The following is a 20,654-nucleotide window of genomic DNA, read 5'->3' as shown; positions in this document are numbered from 1 at the left end:
GGGTATGTGTAGGGGGATACAATCTAAGAAATTAAAGGTAGTATAGAATGCAATCTTACCCCTAAAGAGTTGCAGCTGAGCCAATTATTAGAGATTAGGAGCAGGCCTGACTCTAACAGGCCGCAGCTGTAGCCAATAAGAAGAAGAGTGCTATAAAAGAGTGGATTGGGTGGTTGAGGGGGACCTGGAGTCAGTTGGGTGCTGTGAGAAGAAGGAAGAATCAGTGCTTAGAGCAGCTGCCTAAAAGAAACATCAAGGAGGTACAAAACTCCAGCAATGTGGAACCTTTGCAATATGATAACAACAGGTATGTGTCTTAAGGACAAGTTCAGGAGGTGCATGAAAGGCACAGCTGTTGGCTGTGTAACTGCTGCAGCTTAGGCATTTCTTCCAAATGTGTGAGAGAAAGGCCATGAGTTCACCAGAGTTCCTAATTTAAAAAAAATAGAATTCTTAAATGAATAGTTTCAAATTAATGCTGCCATTACCTCTGAACTGTTTATTCAAATGGTAAATGTGATTGGTAAGATGGAATAGTCAAGAAAATGAGAATTCAGTTACCCAAAGTTCTTCTAGATAAAGAAAACAACTGAGCACAAACTGGACAGAAGATCAGGAAAACTTTGTTGATTTTTTTTTTTTAATTTTCTTAGTTGTTCTTTGTAAAACAAAGCAGATTGGCAGAGAGCTGGTTTGTGTATGTTGGGTTCTAAAGCCCAGTAAAAAGTCAGATGAGATAATGAAGGCAGAAGGCAGTTTGAGACTGACTTGGGAGTGATGGGATTCACTCACCAAGCATTGTTAGGGAAGTAATGAGGAAGAACAACACTGAAAACTGATATTGGTAGATAAGATACCATGAGAAAGAAGTCTGATGAGAAAGTGGAGGTAAGGAGAATAGTTCTTTCAGTAAATTAAAAACAAAACCACAAGATGCTCTCCAAGTGGCCAAGTTGGATAAATTCAGAATTCTTCATTTCCTCCAGGCATTAGAGTGAAAGGGAAATTGAGATTACTGAGAGTCAGTGTACAAGAACAGAATTATAGAGAAGTATAATAGAATAGCACAAATGGGTAAATAGAAAAATTAGAAAGACAATGCACAAATTCAGATATAATGAGTAAATGTAGTCAATTGTATCAAGAAACAGTTTTATATAAATAACCTGGTACTAACTGGGAAGCTAAAAGAAAATTTTTATACTGGGAAAAACCCACTGGCACGTGATGCAAGAGCATGACATGGCACTTAATGTCCTTCTTGCCCCACTGAACTCTGGTAAGGTGGTAACTTTCTCAAGAAGTTTTCAGTTCCAGGGGATTTGGAGCTATGTACATTCCAGTTGGGATCTTTGGAGAAGCCATATCAGACATGTTAGTGACAATCATTGGGAAGATGGATAAGGTTCCAGAATACCAGCAAAGGGCAAGCCAATTTCACACCATAAGAATAGGTGATGGAGGAGCAGCTGGTAGTTTTTCTCTCCCTGTAACAAAAGCTGAATAATAATAATAATAATAATAAAAGAAAATAAGAGTTACTTGTAGCAAGGACATGAGTATTTGTGTGTGTGAACCTGTCCAGCATAAGCAATTTTTAAAAGTTCCAGAACATAGATAAGTCTAGTGGATAGAGGAGAAGCAGCTGATGCCATATTTAGAGTTTGGTAAAGGTTTTAAATGTTTGTTTAAATTCTCCAAAGGTCATTAGTTCTAAGTGAAATGACTGTAATGTAAACACAGAGCTAATTAGAAAACACATACCAAAAAAAAAAGGGTTGTTAATTATTTGATTAAATAGGAGGAGGGATGAATTAGCTGAATTTCTTGGGGTCATCCTCCATTTTGTAGTACTTCAAGTTTAATGTTTAATTAAGGACTAGATGCTGAAATAAGGAGTCTGCTTACTAAATATACAAAATCCACATTGTTGGACGTGGTCTTTCTGATTCTTTCAGTGCAGGAAAGGATCAGAATTCCAAATAATAGAGAGAAATTTAAGAAATTATGTGAAAAATGCAGTATACCAGGGAGAATCATAAATGTAAGGTTTTAACTCCTGCAGTCAGTTGTTGGCTCTGAAGTACAGACTGGGACATTACAAGCTTAGGTGGGTTTGTCGAGGAGATTTGAGGCTATAATGCAATCACAGGCTGAATTAATTAATCTTTTCGTCCTAATGATGGATAAGAAAAGAATCAATAGCCTAGGTTACAATAGCAAGCAATCAATTTAAGTATCAGAAAACACTTTGATGAGGAAAGATATACTGAACATTGTATCTGTTAAAGTTTGCATAACCTTTGCAGACAAGTATTTTTTTGGATAAATAAAGGTAAAACTGATTTTTTTTTTTAGAATGAAGATGGATAATTTTGTAACAGTCCTATTTTTATATCACTTTGGAAAGCTTTTCAGGTTGGAAGGGGCTTCAGGGAGGTCTAGGCAAACTTTCTGCTCTCAATGCAAGGTCAATACTGAATTCAGACCAGGCTGCTCAGTGCTTTGTCCAGTTGGATGCTCAAATTCTTCAAAGGAAAGGATGGAATGTTGTAATGGCTGCCCTGATGGAGTTACATTTTGCCTTGTTGGAACATTGGGATGTCCCATGTCATAGTTGATGACCACAGTATTTTGGCCCATGTGCTGTGCAGCTCTGTGGAGAGCCTGGCTGCCTCTTCATGCTGGGAACTTCATGACTTCATGGTTACAGGAAGGCTGCCACAGGTCACCTACAGACCTTCTCTTCTCCAGACTCAAAATCCTGCATTCCCTGCATCTTCCTCAAACACCTTGTGCTGCTTCACTGGCCTTTGCTGAATGCAGTATTTCAGCTGTAGTTTACTCAGTGCTGAGGAAAAATGAATTAATGTTATTCTCAGTCTACTAGCTCCATTTCTGGTAGCAGAAACAGTAAATTGTTAAATGTCCCTGCTGCCTAAGTGCTCCCCTGATTTCTGTTTGACTTGCTTTAGTAGGACCCTGCCAGTCTGCTGCCTCCAGTTTAGGATCATCTGGGACTTTAAGACCACATAAGTCTCAGGACAGAGCCCTGAAAAATACACATCATCAGCCACTGCCTTTGGAGCCTGAAAATCCTACTGTTTGTTAGGTTTATTTTATCAAATAATGGGCGTGTCCATGAAGGTGTAAGTTTATAGCTTGGGTACAGGAATGCTGTGGGAGACCATGCTGAGGGCCTTGCTGAACTGGGGAGGACACAGCAGCCACTAATCTTCCCTCATCTACTGCTTTGGTTATTTTACCTCAGGGGAATCACTTGATCCAGCATAATGTACCCCTGATAAATCCATGTTGGTTATTTTCAGTCACCCTCCCATCCAAGTACTCAAAAATGGCATGTACCCTCTGGGCACTTTGCCTGGCCAGAGGCAAGGGCACATAAATTAACTCAGTCAGTGATTGTATTGTTATAATGTGGTCCTGAAGCATGAAAGCAGAGAGTTAGTCAAATCTAATCTTTTGGTTGTGGAAAAATTTAAAACCTGAGGTTTTTACCACTTATTGTCATAGATTTACCTCAGTGTGCACTCTGTAAGCATCAGTGTTTGCTGATTAATCTCTTCAGACCACTTCTCATATTTGTGTTGCCTGAGTGTCTCACTTTCTGACTTGGATTTAGAGATTAATTTATTCAAAAAAAAGTCAGGACACCTTCAGTAGCTTAAATAACTGGTCTTTTCTATGCCAGCTGATTCTGAGTGGTTGCAGGTGACAAAAAGATGAATAGGCAACTCAGCCAACTTGAAGGCTTTTAACATTCAGAAGATGATGCAGTAGTTACACAAACAATGGAACTGAAGATCATTATTTTTCTACTGAGAGTGTGAATGAGGACATTTTTATAACTGTGAATGTAAACAGATGTCAAAACATGCCATTTAGAATCACAGAATTGTTAAGATTGGAGGAGACCTTTAAGATCGTTGAGCTCAACCATTCTCCAGCACTGCCACGGCCCCACCAACTCCTGTCCCCAGGTGGCACAGCTGCAGGTCTTCTAAATCCCTCCAGGGGTGGGAACTGCCCTGGGCAGCCTGTTCTAAAGCTTTACAATGCTTTGGGTGACAAAATTTTCCCTGATCCAGTAGTGAGGAGCCCAAAACTGAACACAGGATTTGAGATGTGGCATCAGCAGTGTCAAATCCAGGGGCATCCTTGGCCAGCTGGGCCCACTGCTGGTGAGGGATTGCAAGGGGCTCAGTGAGCACTTCTGGCAGCTCCCTCAGTACCCCAGCACCTCCTTGGTGTGTTCTCATAATGAAGAGTATCTCTCCTTTTGTGGTTAAAAGTCCTGTTTGTGTTCTGTGTAAAAGACACCCTTGTAGTTTAAGAGTATTGCCAGATACATTTTGTGGGCAATCTTTTGCTTTCACCTCCTTTGAAGCTTCGTATTTGTCTGCTAGATCTGCTAATTCTGATATAGAGTGTTAATGTTTGATCAGAATGAGATGTTGGGTTTGTAATAGAAGGAGAGAGGTGGGGAGAATGAAGAGAATATTAATAATGCGTGGCAGTGTCAATGTTAATATTTTGGTTTAAAATGCTAATATTAAGATGATGTGCAGGGAAAGGCATGGCAGAATCATTAATGATGTTTTTTTTTAAAGCTCTCTGAAACCTTTTCAATTTAGATTAGTATTCAAATCTCCCTTTGGAGATTAAATGGCTTCACTGAGTCTTGCAGTCCATTTTCTGATTATAACATCTCCTTCTAGCATAAAAGGCTTTAAATACAGCTTCATCCTCTGAGTTTTCAGACATGTAGTTCTTCATACTGATTCTTATTTACACGTATTGGGCAGCTAAAATTGTGGAAGAGTCTTTAACCAATTTTCAGGATTTCATTTTTTTATTAGAGCAAAAAGACTTAACAACCTCTAAAATCCATCTTTCTTTCTAGATGCCTGTGTTTTTAACAAATGCACCTTTCCACAGACAACATACCAGGAGATGAGGATTAGTGGTGAGGTATCTTCCCATTTAGCAGAAGAAGACAGAGATTATACAGAATAATAAAATTTTCTAACACTGTAATAGCATTTCTTTTTTAAATTCTGTCTAACTTGTGACAGCCTTTTACTTTAAAAGCTAAGGTAAATACTCCCTGTAAATTCAAATAGATAGGTAAAGAAACAGCTTAACTGGGAAAAGCCTTTAGGAAAATAAGTGGTCTTGTGAAAAAAGGCATGAAAAGTTGGTGATCATTTTGATAGTAATATTTTAGAATTACTGTTCTAATGCTATATAAATATAATGTAAATGTTTCTTACTTTCAAAAAGGTTTAAATGTTACTCTTTTGTATCTCCACAGCATTTGTCAAGTAGACACAGTGTCCAGCAGAGCACATCACAGGTAAATACCATCCATGATTGAATTTTTTATTGTCTTTAAGTTCTTGGTAATGTAGGTAAAGGTATGATGGAGATTACTGGGCAAGTCCTTACCCACAGAACACTTCCTTGGAAGATTCCCAAGTATTTAAGTCACGAAGGTCCTTCTTCAAATTCTATTTAGGTGTCTTTTCCTGAGCTTGTAACTGTTGTTCTTAAGAGATACAATTGTGTAGAGAGATCGAAAGCCTCACTCTGCCCCTGTGACTCACTCTTCTGTCTACCTGTTAACATGTGGCTTAGTGCCTTCTGTTTCACACATCCTTTCTGTACTAGTATAATCCTGTCCTGGTCATGGAATCTGGCTTTGATCTTTACAGAGATCTGTGCTTCCACAGATACCTGTCTTTAAAGAATGGGGATTTCCTTGGGTTTAATTTTAAGTCCAGAACAAAATTCCTTTTAAACGAGTACAAATCTGAATTGTAAGTCTGGAAATGTAAGATTTTTTTGGTTAGACTGTACCTGTCTATGCATTCAGAGGAGGTGAGCATAGGGAACTTAGGATATTCATGCAATTTGTTTATTAAGATCAGCATGAATGGATGTAAAGAGTTGTAAAAACTGAAAGCCTACCTTTGCTTACATTGTTTTTTCCTTTGGCCACCCCAGCATTCACTGCTGTAAATAGGTCTTGATATGATGAGCCAAACTGTAAACCCTTCTACTATTTGGCTTGATTGGTTGCTCATGTTATCAACCCTTGATAAGTTTTTTTATACCTGCAGGACAAACTGGCCTGTTAAGCCTTGTTCTAAGTCATGGATTGTTTTTGAGAGGAAAATGCCCTTAGGATTAAGTCCAACTGTTATCCCAGCACTGCCAAGACCACCACTAAACTCTGTCCCTAAGCACCACATCTACACATCTGTTAAATCCCTCCAAGGATGGTGACTCCACCGCTTCCCTGGGCAGCCTGTTCCAGTGCTTGACAACCTTTTCAGTGTAGAATTTTTCCCTAATATCCAGTCTGAACCTCCCTGACACTACACTACTTGTTCCTTGAGAGAAAAGACTCACCCTCATCTGGCTACAGCCTCCTCTCAGGGAGCTGCACAGGGCAATAAGGTCACTCCTGAGCCTCCTTTTCTCCAGGCTGAGCTCTCTCTGCTCCCTCACCTGCTCCTCATCTGACTTGTGCTCCAGACCCTTCCCCGGCTCCCTTCCCTTCCCTGGAGAGGCTCCATCACCTCAGTTCTTCCTTGGAGTGAGGGGCCTAAACCCCATCATTTGATGTGTGGCCTCAGCAGTGCCCAGTACAGGGGGACAGTCGCTGCCCTCATCTTACTGGCTCCAGAAATGACCTTTAGAATTTAATTGCAGCTGCTTAAAAGAAATAATGTAACAAATGTTACTAACAATGCTTTAAGTCCATCTGCTTTAAATGGAAATCATCAGGACCCACTCCAGTACTGTCTTATAATTCATTTTCAGTACCAGAATCAAAGCAAAAGTTGAGAAATAGGATTGACTTGGTTTACTCGATAAAATCAGATTTCCAATGCATAAACCATTTGTTTTGTATCTACTTGGTTATCACAATTTCATCAATCTATTCAAATTAGAAGTGTTAAAAATAGAGGCAGAAACCTTAATCTAGCCCCTATCTCTGAGGCAGAATATATTTGAGATTAAACTTTTACTTGAGGGTGAGAGGAGAGCAGGATCTCTGTTAAAATGCTCAAGTTGGTCTGTTCAGGTGTCCTTTCTGTGTGAGGAAGTGCCAATGGTTTTCCCTGGTTTGGCTCAGGTGGACACCATCCGTCAGCGGCACGGGGAAGCCTGTCGGATGCCAGTGCCTCATCACTTCTTCCTCAGCCTGAAGAGCTTCACCTACAACACCATTGGAGAGGACACTGATGTCTTTTTTTCCTTGTACGATGTCCGGGAAGGCAAACAGATCAGGTAGGAATTTGTCAAAGAGCTAAAAAGCTTCCTAGGAAAAGAGTTGTGAGCAGAGCAGCTACGCTGGAGATAAACACGAGGTGTGTTCTTGTGGCCCAGCTGGAAGGACAGAGCTGGGACATCATGAGTTGCTGGCCCTGCAGTTCTTACATGGGAATATCAGAAGTACTGCTCTTTGCATAGGAAATTTAGTGAAGCGTTAAAGGCACAGAATGGTTGAATTTTTTGTTTTCTGACTTTGCCTCCAAGAAGGTCTTGTTGTCTCATAGCTTCCTCCTTGGGAACCTCCTCCTGTTGGTTAAGAAGCACAAATGATGACAGGGCCAGGCTGTGGGGCTGGTTTAGGAAGGGACTGCTGTGTGCCTCTGGAACTTTCCTCCACTCTTTGCCTTCCAGGCCTGTCACAAAATAGCTTTTTCTCCTCACTGTATTGCTCTCAACAAAAACTCTTAACATTCATCCCTATGTCTGTGCTCTCAGTTTATTGAACTAATTGGTACCAGTATCAACAAACATGGGATGGGCTGGCTTTTCCTCTTACAAGCATGTGTTTTGAATACATCAGGATATGTAGAAGAGCATTGCAGCATTTCTTTTGTGTCTTGGGAGTTTAGCAAATGCAGCTTGGTCTGATCTGAAGAACACCATATTTGTGCTGTGTTCTGAGTTTTGGTAAAAGCATTTCCTGACAGTCACTTGCTGCCATAGTCAAAACTCTCCTAGCTTTCAGCAATTAGATTTAGATTTGTTTCAAAGTGAGGGAAGAGCCACAGAATGTTCCTTCCTTTCTTAGGAAGAAAGCTCGGAGTGAGAACAGTTTTGTATCTCTTCAGAGTACATCCCACCGAAAATTGTTCTATATTAGAAAGCTCTGATGACTTGATGGTATTCCTGATATCCAGCTTAAACCTCCCTTGACACAGCTCCAGCCCCTCCCTGCTGTCCCTGGGCACAGAGAGCAGAGTTTGGTACCCTCCCCTCCCCTGCCCCTCAGGAGGATGCTGGAGGCTCCAGTGAGGTCTGCCCTCAGTCTCCTCCAGGCTGAACAAACCAGGGGCCCTCAGCTGCTCCTCTTAAGGCTCCTCCTCCAGACCCTTCCCATCTCTGCAGCTCTTTGGACACTTCAGTGGATGGAGTTTAGGATGTGCCTATGATTCCTCTCTTGAGAGAATTACCAGAAAATAGCTGTTAGGAGGGAAAGGTGAAAATGGAAAACCAAACAGAAAAAATACACCAAACTAGTTCCTACAGAAAAGCAGTAAAATATTAAATAATTGAGATGAGAAAAGCTGCCAGGAAGATGAAGGGACAGGTGGACAAGCTGCTGCCAGCAGAAATTGCTATGAAAGGAGGTGAATTGTCTTGGGCTGAAGTTTGTATGTAAACACTGAGTGGAGAGCCTTAAGGAAAGGGGTTTGCCAGTGATAAAAAAAAAAAAAGAAAATAATAGTTATAATGAGAAAAAGCACAAAGAGTGGTCCAGGCAAATTTAAATATATATAGTAATGCTTTTTTGTGCAAACAGTTGTTATTACTTAGCTCTTTGTAGTAAGCGGTCTGCTGTAGTGAAAACAGCATCATTTTTACATTTTCTTACATCCCAAAGAGTGCTGGGGAAGAAATGTGTAATGAGGCTGAGCTCTGTTTTGAAGAAGAAACCAGAAAATAGACAAACACATTGCTACAAATTTAGAATGATGTTTTTATATCTACTTTAAAACATCTTCTCTCCTCTCAGGAAATAGTACATTAAGGTAAAAAACCCGAGCAAGGCTTCTGCACACTGCACTCTAAATGAAAGGGACAAATTGACTTCTGAAATGGTTTGGAGGTTGATAAATTTTTTACCCAAGCAGCTCATGCTGGAGGCTGAGTGGCTTTCAGTGTTACTGCCTTGGACATGTGCTGGATTACAAACCTCCCTGAACCTGCTGGTGCCAGGAGTTATTTCCCAGGGAGGTTAAGTGAAGAATTGCTGAAAGTTCCAGTGTTTTTCAAGGGCTGAAGCAACAGCATGCACCAGGTGTGGATTAGCAATCAGAAGGTTGGAGCAGCAGCTGAAATACCATTTGAGATGGTTCCTAGGTTCTGAATACAAAAATGTTCCTGTGTTTAATGGTTGTCAGCAAAGGAGGAGCAGACAAAGGGTGACAGTGGGGAGCTATGGACAGCAGGGATAACAACACTGCCAGCAGAGGGGTCACACCTAGAGGTAAACACAAGGAAAAAGTTACTTCACTTTTAATCTGACAGAAATATAGAAAGTAATACTTCTAAGTAAATAGAACTTGAAGGCTCAGATTTGAAAAGGGATTAAAGCTTATTTGTCTGTTTTAAAGTATTTGGGATTTCTTTTTTTCTTGCATACAAAAGACACTAGTCTAGCAACTTTGTGACTCATCTTTAATACCTCAGTTTGTTTGCTGAGTGGAAGTTACCCGAAAATGATGTGATAATTGATCTAGTTTGGATTACAACCAATGATTATACCCCATTGTGAGATATACCTTGGGATGAATGATCATGGAGTGTTCAAGTTGAGAGTAACAGCAAAGAAAATGTTATTGTAAAGATGGTGAACTCAGGAAGGAAGGTGCCAGGAAAGATCAAATAGAGATAGGTAAACTGATATGAAGAAAAGACATTTGAGAGTTGTCTGTTTCTGAATGATACTGTTGAAGAGCACAGAAGCAAATTGTTTGAGTATGAAGGAAAAAATTAAATATATGGGGACATTAGAAAGTCTGTATCATGTTCTGTGGTTGGAAAGGCAGTATAAAACAGAACAAATGAAATTGCACAAACAGGGATGGGAAGAGACAGAAACTTGTAGAAAAAATGCAACTACCAAAGGGCTTCAAGGACAAAAAAACCCCAGAAGAATAATTCTATAAAGCTTTACCAGCAAAAAACCTTTTTTTTTTTTTTTTTTACAAAATGAAGAAATAGCTGAACAGATTAAAGGGGACATTAAGTCATGAGCAGATGTTTCCAAGATAGCTGGAGTATTTAATGGCTGTTTTTCCTCAATCTCCCTAAGAAGGTCAGCTACAATCCGATGATAAATGTGAAAAGTTGTGGAACAAATAAACACTTGTTAGCACTAAGAAGCTAACAAGATGGTAAGTAAAAGCCAACATAGATTTGTCAAGCACAAATCACATCAAAGCCATCTAATTTTGTTCTGTTATATGGGAATGCACCTCCTGCCTCAACAGAAGAGAAGTATTAAACTTGGTAGTATAAAGGAGCTGGAGATGGTGGACAAAGGCATGCAGAGTGTTATTTGTGCTAGAAAGATGCAACAAATAAGAGATATATTTACATTTCTTGACATTTTTAGCATGATTTTGATAGTGAAAATAATTTAAATTCAGTAAAAGAGTGAAGTTTAGATACCTATATAAAAACTCTTATTTATCTAGGAAATGCATGGAATTATGCATAACTTAGAAAAATGATACATTCAGAAGTATGATATTGGGATTTTTTCTGAAAATAAGCTTGTTAAGTCCATTCTAACTGTCATAGAATCCCAGAATGGTTTGGGTTGGAATGGGCCTAAAAAACCATCTTGTTCCACCTCCTTCCATGGGCAGGGACACCTTCCACTCTCCCAGGCTGCTCCAAGCCCTGTCCAGCCTGGCCTTGGACACTCCCAGGGATCCAGGGTTTCTCTGGGCAGCCTGTGCCAGGGCCTCCCCACCCCCACAGGGGAGAATTTATTCCTGATGTCCCATCTAAACCCACTCTGTGTAAAGCCATTCCCCCTTGTCCTCTCACTCCAGCCCTTGTAAAGAGTCTCTCTCCATCTTTCCTGTAGGCTTCCTTCAAGTTCTGGAAGGGGCAATTAGGTTACTCTGAGCCTTCTCTTTTCCAGGCTGAGCAATCCCAGTTCTCTCAGCCTTTTGAGTATGGAAAAGGATAAATAAACTTCTATTTTATTTTTTCTTTATAAAGTTTATGTTTAAACATGTGAATGTTTTTCATTCTGCCTGCATCTTCAACCAGTTACCCTATTTTACACACCGCTGGGATTTAAAATTTTCTTGTCATCTAGAAATATCCTTAATTATGGAGAGTGAATAGAACAAAAGAGAAACTCTGATGTGATTGAATTTGAAGATCTGGGGGCCTAAGCAGTAATTATGCATGGGAGATGGTGTTGTGCATATTTCTGCTGGTAACTCCTCCACCTGCCTCCTCCTCCTGACTGAGCCTTTGCCATTCCCATTATAGCAACGACCTCGTCGTGACTGAGGGTTTGGGAGAAGTGCTGAGTGCCTGTGCTGGTGCTGATGGCAGTGACTGAGGAAGTCCATGTGGGCATTTCTCATACACAAAGTGTTCAAACCCTTTGTTGAGAGACCAGGTGTTCTCTGCAGTGTCTGTTTTAAATATCTGCCATGTCTTTGAGGTGAGACAGGATTGTTAACACTGCAACACGGGCTAGGAGTTTGGTTGGGAAACGTCTATTTCAGTGTTAAAATTTAAAAGCAGTAGCCAAAATGAGAAAAAATATAAGCTTGCTCTTTAAAGCTCTTGCTAATAGGTGATACAGAAAGATGTTTTTTGTGGAAATGTTCTCAGCTTGTGGGTGGATGATGGGGAGAATGTAGCAGTACAGTCTGTCCCAAGTCTTGTCTTAAGGATTTAGCACCATTGACAAAGCAGTTCTCGGGAGAGAAACATGGTTTGGAAACATAATTATGGACTGAAAAAACGCCCTGGGTCTACAGCAGGATAGTTGGATTCAGCTGCTCAAAAGTCATCTGACATAAGATCATCTGCCCCTATTTTTCAAGGCTGAGTCAAATGTTCAGTGGCAGTGTTTGGCTGTTAGTACTGCTCTGCGGTGGGGTTTGGTGGCAACTGCAGAGGTAATGGATATAATGATTTCCTATTTGTAACTCTTCTCTGGATCTTTTTCTGGGTCCTCTCTGGGTCATTTTCCAACCAAATTATTTTCTGTGATAAAAATCAGCAGACAAATGTGTAAATAGTTCAAGATACTAAAGGGATAGAAATATTAGAGATCACAGTTATCAATTTAAATGTGTCCTTGTAAATAAATAAACTTCTGGGGCATGACCAACCTGGGTTTGGTTTAACCAGTGTGTGAGTGTTAGAAGTTTTCTCAAGTTGCTACTCATTTGTATAACCTGGTTCTGTAGAAGCCCCAGTACTGCAAGCCTGGGGAGGCTGGAAAAAGAAAATATTTGTGCCAGTGTTTAGGTAGAGTAGAATGAAATGCACCACTTGGAAACACTGGATTTAGAAATGATGAATTTGTAGGGAATTTGATTTTCACTCTTTCTGTAGTAGGAGTTTCTGAGACACGGTATTCCTGGTTCAGACGTCAGAATACAAATCTGTACCAAGCTGCTGAAGGTTACCTTGACAAATTTGACAGGAATCCCTCATCTCTGTTTGTATTTGTTGATGGCCGTTAGCTCCATGGTTCTCATCATCATTTAGTCTTTTTTTTTTTTTTTATTATTCCTTTTTAACTGTCAATAGGATTGTATATCAGCTGCTAAAAAAATGTTAGCAGGAACAGTGTAGCTAAAATTACATTGTGCTTACACATGCCATCTTGAATAATTTTCCTGTAGCACTTGCTAATTGCAGACGATATCCACTCTCAGGAGCTTTCATTTCAAACACTGAGCCAACATGTGAAATGCAATGGCAAATTTCCCACAGGTCCTGTCGAGAAGTGGTTTGAGTCCCCTCAAAGCTCTGATGAGCAGGATCAGCATCCTTAATGCAGGAACACCTATACAGAGCAGCCCTGCCTGCCCAAGCCGGGGCTGTAGAACTTGTACATGTTCTGAACACCAGAATCTGCTTGGGCAGATGGAGGTTTGGCAACTGGGAGTGGAGGGGGGGGGCAGGTGGAATAAAAAAGAGTAAGACTGGCATTCATAAGGTCAGAAAGAGGAAAGAAGGGTCACTGGGTAGATAAATATGGCTGAAGTTGAATAGCTGAAAGAGAAGTTGTTAATGAATGTGGAAGGATCCGCAGTAAAAACTGTGTCAGCCTGACTGCATTCTCTCCCAGGATGTGGGACTGACCTGAAGCTCCTTTTTCTGAATTGTTTTTCTCAAGTAATGGCTCTGGGAGTGCTGGGACAATGTGTGGGCATTTACCCCAGTTAATTGCTTTAAAATATTATCATGTTCCTTTATTGCCAGTTGCTATGCAAGGAAGTAGAAAATTATATTTTACTTTTATTGTGCAATGTGCGCTAAATTTTCCTTTTGTTATGTTTTTAATAGCATAGCTATTTTAAAATAGAAAAGTTATCTCATTCACTGTCAGTATAATGATTTGGCTGTTGGGAAAAAATAACTTTGTATCACTTAGAATTATTTCTTTAATATTCAGAAAATTTTCTTAGGGATTAACCTTACCAACTAATGAGTTTTTTCTTCTGCTTAGTCATGAAAAAACCCATCTTTATATTTTTACCTGTCTTTTAGCAGTCTGATCTATTGAAATAGCTAATCCTCCATCAGCTCCTCCTGTACTTCAGTTTGTTGTGGCTTTAATATTTCAAGGGAATTATTTTTCTGAGTTTTGTGCAATAGATAATTCATAGCAATATTAATGGGAGCAGCATGAGCTTTTCACCCTGCTCAAGGTGAACTTCCTCAAAAGCTAAACAAGCATTAGGAAATATTGCTACCCACAGCAATGGCCTTGTGCTGGTCACTGCAGTGACCATGGAAAATCTGTGTGTCTCTGAAGTCTGCTGCAGACAGACAGCTGGGTCAAAGAGCCTTTCTGGTAGAATATAGAACTTCTGAAAAACACAAGTTTTGTCATCACTGAAGACAAAACCTGTGGAGTATTTTATAAGGTTTTTTGGTGGGTAGATTTTTAGAAAAGGACATAGGAGGGGTGATGCCTTTTCATTTTCTTTATTAGGTCACTTCAGCTGACTTTCATTCCCTGGATTTCTCTCTGGAATCTGCATTTGCTTGGTTTTCCTGTTTATTCTCTGTCTTGTTAATAGTGTTTGCAAAAGAAACTGCTACTGTCTGGATTTATCTATGAGAGTTGCTCTAAGAGATGAAAGTGTTATTAAATATGTTAATTCTTTTCTATAAAATTACTATTTTTCCTAGTTCCTATGGGATTATTAATATGTAGCTATACCAAAGCAGGAGCTTTTACAAGTATCCGTCTTATTTTGAACCTCTCACCACCACCATCCTCCTTCTGCCACAAGTGGTTTTTTTTTGGTTTTTTTTGGTGGTGGTTTTTTTTTTGTTTTGTTTTGGGGGTTTTTTTGTGTTTTTTTTTTTTTTTTTTTTTTTTTTTTTTTTTTGTTGGGGATCAAGTATGATGTACAAATAGGCAAGGATACAGAGTTTTCTACAGGGTTATTTTGATTTTTTTAACTGTGAACAGGAAGAAGTCAATGAGTTGCAAGCATTGGAACTTCTTCCCTTTTCCTGCTCAGGAGGAACTGACAATGTGTTGTAAACACACCCGGCTGGAAGAAATTCTGCTCATGTGAGGGGCAGCGGGGAAATCTTTGTTGTTTAATTGTGTAAGTGAGCTCAGAGAAAGCACTTCCAAGTAATTTTCTTCTGTAGGGCAGCTCAGTGGATGGAATCCTCTTGTTGTGCTTCAGCTCTTTCTGTGGGGAAATTCCCCCTCAAAAGCCAGGTCTGTGCTCCTGACAGAAATTGTCATGTGCAAAGCTCTTGTAGAGCAGGAATTCAATGTGACAGCTGCTGTACCAGACCTCAGAACCATTAGCTTCTCCCAGGGTAGAGATGGTGAAAAAATCCTCATTCTACAAAATACCTGTAATCCAAAATTAGAAGTCTTCCCTGCAAAGCTTCCCTCACCTGCCACCTGGCAGGTCAGTCTGCCTTGCCTTCCATAAGTTAAAATCACCATCACTGGGGAATTGCACTAGATGACTGAAGTCTCTCTCTCTCTCTCTCTCTTTTCTTTATTTCTTTTTTTTTTCATAGAAGACTTTTCTAGTTGACAGAATTCCTTTCAGGAATGAAAATATGTACCTTTCATGATGGAAATAACAGAAAAATCCTCATGATGGTGTCAAATATTCAAGTGTGGCAGAGTCATGAGAAGCCAAGGAGAATGTAATTGGTGCTTAGTTCCCTTTCCCCTGCAAGCCTCAATAACACTTTAACATTGTGGTGGTTTTCCCTTGAATGTGGCAAGAGAAATGACAGGTAGTTATTTTCACTATTTTCTGTTTCCATGGAAACCCAGTGTTTGCAGTAACAGTCTTACTGTAAGCTCTGTAATCCTCCCCTGGGGCTTCTCGCCAATGTGGTAATTTAATAATTCATGAGCATTAAGCCTGAATTTGCTAGGAAGCAAACTGTGTTGCTTGGAGCCGTTTTCTCAGGGCCAGATTGATTTCCCTCACAGATTCAGTGTTCTTTTCTCTAAGATGTCTTTATAAAATACACTCCATAAACCAAAGCAGTGTACTGTGCCTCAGTTGTTTGTGAAAGCGGGGTTATTGCAGAGCTGCTGGATAAGACAGCTCAGAAAAGAACTCTCCTGCCTCCCCCCGCAAAAGAAAAGGGGAAAAACCAAACACACTGTGTGAGCACTTGCCTGAAAAGGAAGATTGTTAAACACTCCATGAGTCACTGTTGAGACAGTGAGCAAACTGAAAGTTCAGCAGAGGTGATGCTCCTGTCTCCAGGGCTCGGCAGTGACCGCTGTCCATGATGGATTGCTCAAACACTGCTGGGAGCTGGGAGATGCTGTTGGTTTGCACTGGAAGTGGGAATTGAGTTCTTCACAGACATGTGTCCATTCTGTATGTATGCTCTGGCTTCTTCTCACGCTGAGAATGGAGACTCATTCTGTGGAGCTCTGGGAGATTTTGTTATTAGATCAGTCTTACAGCAGCTGTAAGAACCTAGATTTTTTTTTTTCCCAAGAGGATGAGCAAAAATTAGCAACTCTGAAAGATAATCATGTTGAATGGAAAATATACTTGAAAAGCTTTTTCAGAGGATACTCCTACTGCTTAAATAATCTTTCAAGAGTAAAACTAATTCTTTTTCACAATGGGAAATTACTAAAATGTCAATATAGGTGCATGCTTTCTTCATGAACATGAGGTCATGCTCATGAAATAAAGTTCAGAAGGCCTGAAGTGAGGTTTGTTTCCTTTTCAGAAAGTTCCTACAGGGCGTTCTCAAAAGAATCAGGCTGCAGTGCTGTCCTGATGTGACCATTTCAATCACTGACTGTGGTAATGTTCTTGCAATTGACAAACTCAAGAGATTTGAACAAATTTCCAAATTCCAATTTCCAGTTTGGCCAATGGAATGAAAATAAAAGTCTATTTTTTGTTGTGTGAAGTTGTGCAAGCAAATATGAGAAGCCTCATGTGGTTATCATGAACTGTATTGCAGGGTGCAGCACAAATGGAAAGCCAGGACAGTAAAGCCTGATTTTCTCTCAACCTCCAAATAGGATGGTGGGGAGCAGTAATTGCTTTCTGGAAAACTGGCTAATGCTGCTCTCCTGGGGCTTTAAAACTTCTGCTCTGCTGGGTCATTGCACTTCCTCTTTGATACAGGAACAGCTTCCCAAGTTAATCCATGCAAATATTAGCTTGACCATGCTGTAAGGTTCTGAGACTGTAGTTCAGTTTTCTCTCCCCTTCCCACTCCCACCAAGCCCCAGGGATCTCTTTCATGATGTTTCTCTTCCAACTTAATTCATGTTTTGAAACAAGCTCCTTTTTTTGCAGCTTTAAGAAAATGCTTTGATCCTATACCAGGAATTCCTAACGTAATTCCATTCATCTGGTCAACATATTGTCCTTGTAGAGCTTGTACACACAGGAGCAGGAAGAATGCAGTGTTTGATGGCACTGTTGAGATAAACTTCCTAAAATGTGGTGTGTGCACCAAGACTGGGATATTTTGAAGGGAATTGTTGGTGAGGTTTAATTGCCACAGAGTGACCAGCTCATCCCAAGCTCTCTCCTGGATGGCCTGTGTAGAGCTTGTTCTTGAGATTTATCTGGGACCAAATACGGTGCTTTTACAGTAGCATCTTCAAATGTTTATGGTACTCATATGCCAGCTCAAATGTTAATCTAGAAGTATTGTCAGGCATGTTAACATTCTTTAAAGAAAAGACTAGACAATGTTCAGAGGGGAGGGCAGAGGAGAAATGAAATAGTATCATGCTTGTCATTTATTTTTTTAACCAGTAGGACTGAAGGGAGATGAACTGTCCTGGCTAGGCAAGTGTTTGTAGCTTATTCCTGCAAACTTCTGGCTTCTGTGGCAGCATTTTCAGGTTTTTGTTCCTTAGTATTTTGCATGCAGGCAAGGTTTTACGTGATACTAAAAGTGTCAGAAAGAAACCAGTGGAGGCACCAAGAGAAGATCAAAGTCTAAATTACAAGTTGTTATGTGATCTTTTCCACTACCACGTTACCCCTTCCCTGAGCACTTCTGTGTGTGTCATGGACCAATATGTATTTTTAAAATAACCTGTGTTCTTAGAAGGGGTTGGCCACATGCTAAATGCTGAAAACCCCATTAAATACAGCTTTTGAGAAAGGACTGAGGTATTTTTAATAATATTGGGGGTTTTCAGTGTTCCCCCCAGTTTTCTCTGGAAATTAGAAGCACTGAGGAAAATAAGAAAAATTAGGGAGCATTTGTGTATTTGTACCTTTTCCCTTTCAGTGGCATGTTGGAATGGAGAGGGTGAAGAAGGTTTTATTTCTGGGAGTAATAGCTGCTGGACCATTATTTAAGGCAAGGGAAGGGTGTAAGATGTGAGGTTTCTGCCTAATGTGCTGCTGCCCCTGCTTCAGAAAACCAATCCCTATTCTTTATTAAAGAATTAATTTTTTTAGTCCATGTTCTTTATCACCAGTCTTCAATTCAAACAGAGAATTGGTGTGCAGCCTCTCTGCAGACCTCCACAACTTTAGCATTATGCATATATTCATGCTGTACCTACATTCCCAAATTGATGCTCAGTCAGGATTTTTGCCTTGGAACACCCCCAGTAATGAAATGTGCCCATGAATGAATACAAGGGGCTCACCAGTCCAGCCCAAGCTCTTTGCCAGCCCTTTCCTTTTTTTTGTCATCTTCACACATTGTGCAAAGAACATCCAAAACAAACCTCAACAACAAAGACTCCCTGGGGGCACAGTGCCACTCCTGCTCACCAAGAGTAAATTTTGTCCCCGTTTGCTCCCTTTTTCATGCTGAAAATATAGCATCCCAAACCAGTGATGGTTTCCTTCCTTTCTGCAGAGTTCAGCATGACTCTGCTTTTCAGTCACTTTGGGGAAGCCAAGAAGTGAGACACTACACTCCTTTCATTTTTCTTCCTTTTCAAGTGAACGAACAAGAAACTATTTGACTTTGCTTGTCAGAGCAGTGGTTCTTATATTTGAGTAGCTGTAGCAATTACTAATCATGAGAGTGATTGTAAACCCTGGCTTAGTGCTGCACAAGAGGTGGTTTCACTATGATGTGAATTAGCACAGGAGGAGATGCTGCAGTTAGTAATTGGAGCTTACTTATAGCATATAGGAGGAAGAGGAATAAATAAGCTTTTGTTTAAGATAGTGGTTCTGATGTGGCACCTCTAGGGTCTGAGCTCAACAAGGTAAAATGTTAATTTTTTTTCTCAGTTTTGATGCATTTATCTCCAATTTTATGCAAAAGAAGTGATTTTGGTGTATATTCAGAATAACTGAAAACTTTTTTTGGCTTGTTGGTTTTAGTTGTGGGTGTTTTGTGGTTTTTTTTTTGGTTTTGGGCAGCAGTAGGATCAAGCAGTCAGATTGCATCTCAGTACCTCTCATGCTTCATTTCCACCACATTTGGCAGTTAAAACTACTGGGGTTTTGATTAATTTCCACATGGAGTTTATTCAGATTTGATATTTTAGTCTTACTAAACTGGACTTATTGTTGCCTAAATTCTGTGTGTGCTCTCATCCTTGTGCAGAAGATAAAACTGAGCAAAAGACACACTGGAGGCTCAACTTTTTCCAAGGACATAGCTCTTAAAAGAAGAAATTAAGATATTGAATTCCCATTAAGTTTCTTGACCCTAAATGTATGTAATTTTTGTCTAAAAGCAGACGTGCAATGATAGATGAAGGCAGTGGATTTTCAGATCATTGGAAACAGGGTTATTCTTCCAGATTTGCTTTGACATAGAAATAAATTTGCAGTTGTAAAATGGGAAGCAGCTGACTAACTAGTTCATAATGTGGGTCACCAGTGTAAAAAAGGTTCCAGTCCTATTCCAGTGACCCTGACAGTATGAGCACCACTGAGACCTTAGAATAATAACAGAACAGCAGAGTAGTAGTAAACTGTTCTTGATCAGTAGTAATATCAAAGATTGGAGGAATGCTGGAGATGAGAAACAAACCCACAAGTTTAGGAGAAGTGATGTGAAAGGAAAAGAGGGAGAGCTGGACCTGGCTTGGTCCTTTGGGGTAGCCTCTTGGCACTGATGCCTTGTTGCTCTCTGCCTCCTGTCCTTGGATCTCCTTTGGCCAAATGCCTCTTCCTGTTCCACAGTTCTCAAATGCTGCAGTTGACTCAAAGTCCCTTTAATTATTTATTCACACAGACTCAAGAGGACTCTAAATTAAGGGAAGGAATGCAAAGGTTGTTACTGCAGTGGTGCTGGGATAAGGGAACAAGTGATCAATAGGCAGGTGAGAGGGGTGGTGGCTGCTTCATTTCTTGAGAAGCACTGGAATAGGGGACAGGAATCAGATTTTCTCCATGGCTTTAACAAGGAAAAGATGAATTGCAAATTTTAAAAGATTTCCACTTATTAATGGAGGAAAACCTTGCAAGAGACCATCAGGTGAATCTCCAGAGTATCCCTCTTTGGGTGCTTTAAAAGCACACTAAGCAATCTTTTGTTAATGAATGAAATCCATACAGGCAGCTCAGCTCAAAGACTTGGCAGCCCCTTCCCTGCCATTGTCTGAGGGACAGTCTGCACAGGGTTCTGTGACACACAGTATTGCATTCAGCTCCTGTATGAAAATGAATTGCTCATTAGAGCTGAAATAATAATAATAAAAACCCTAAAAAAACCCTGTTTTGAAAGTTCAAGACTACATCTTACTGGAAATTTAAAATACAATATGTAAACATTGATTTATGTGTTAGGTAGATAGAGGTAGCTGTGAAGATGTAATGTTGTAATGTGACCATCAGTGTAATATTGTGAAGCTCTAGTATTGTCCTGCTCTCCACTTAACACATCACAAAATTATGAAAGAATGGATTTTAAAATGTCATTAAAGCAGT

The 20,654-nt window shown here is 40.0% G+C and overlaps 1 protein-coding gene across 2 annotated transcripts in view; it reads left to right on the top strand.

The window, feature by feature from the left end:
- Positions 1 to 20,654, top strand: part of DOCK3 (dedicator of cytokinesis 3) — a 185,570-nt gene that overhangs the window by 70,966 nt on the left and 93,950 nt on the right. For both annotated transcript variants that reach the window (XM_059856243.1, XM_059856242.1), the window contains exons 8-9: positions 5,336 to 5,377; positions 7,166 to 7,320. In XM_059856243.1, the coding sequence (XP_059712226.1) occupies positions 5,336 to 5,377; positions 7,166 to 7,320 (197 nt within the window). The remainder of the gene's footprint in view (positions 1 to 5,335; positions 5,378 to 7,165; positions 7,321 to 20,654) is intronic.

This window comes from Haemorhous mexicanus, chromosome 11 (assembly GCF_027477595.1).
Source record: "Haemorhous mexicanus isolate bHaeMex1 chromosome 11, bHaeMex1.pri, whole genome shotgun sequence".
NCBI lineage: Eukaryota > Metazoa > Chordata > Aves > Passeriformes > Fringillidae > Haemorhous > Haemorhous mexicanus.
Note: the sequence above shows the minus strand (reverse complement) of the source record. Positions and strands in the feature narration are given on the sequence as shown.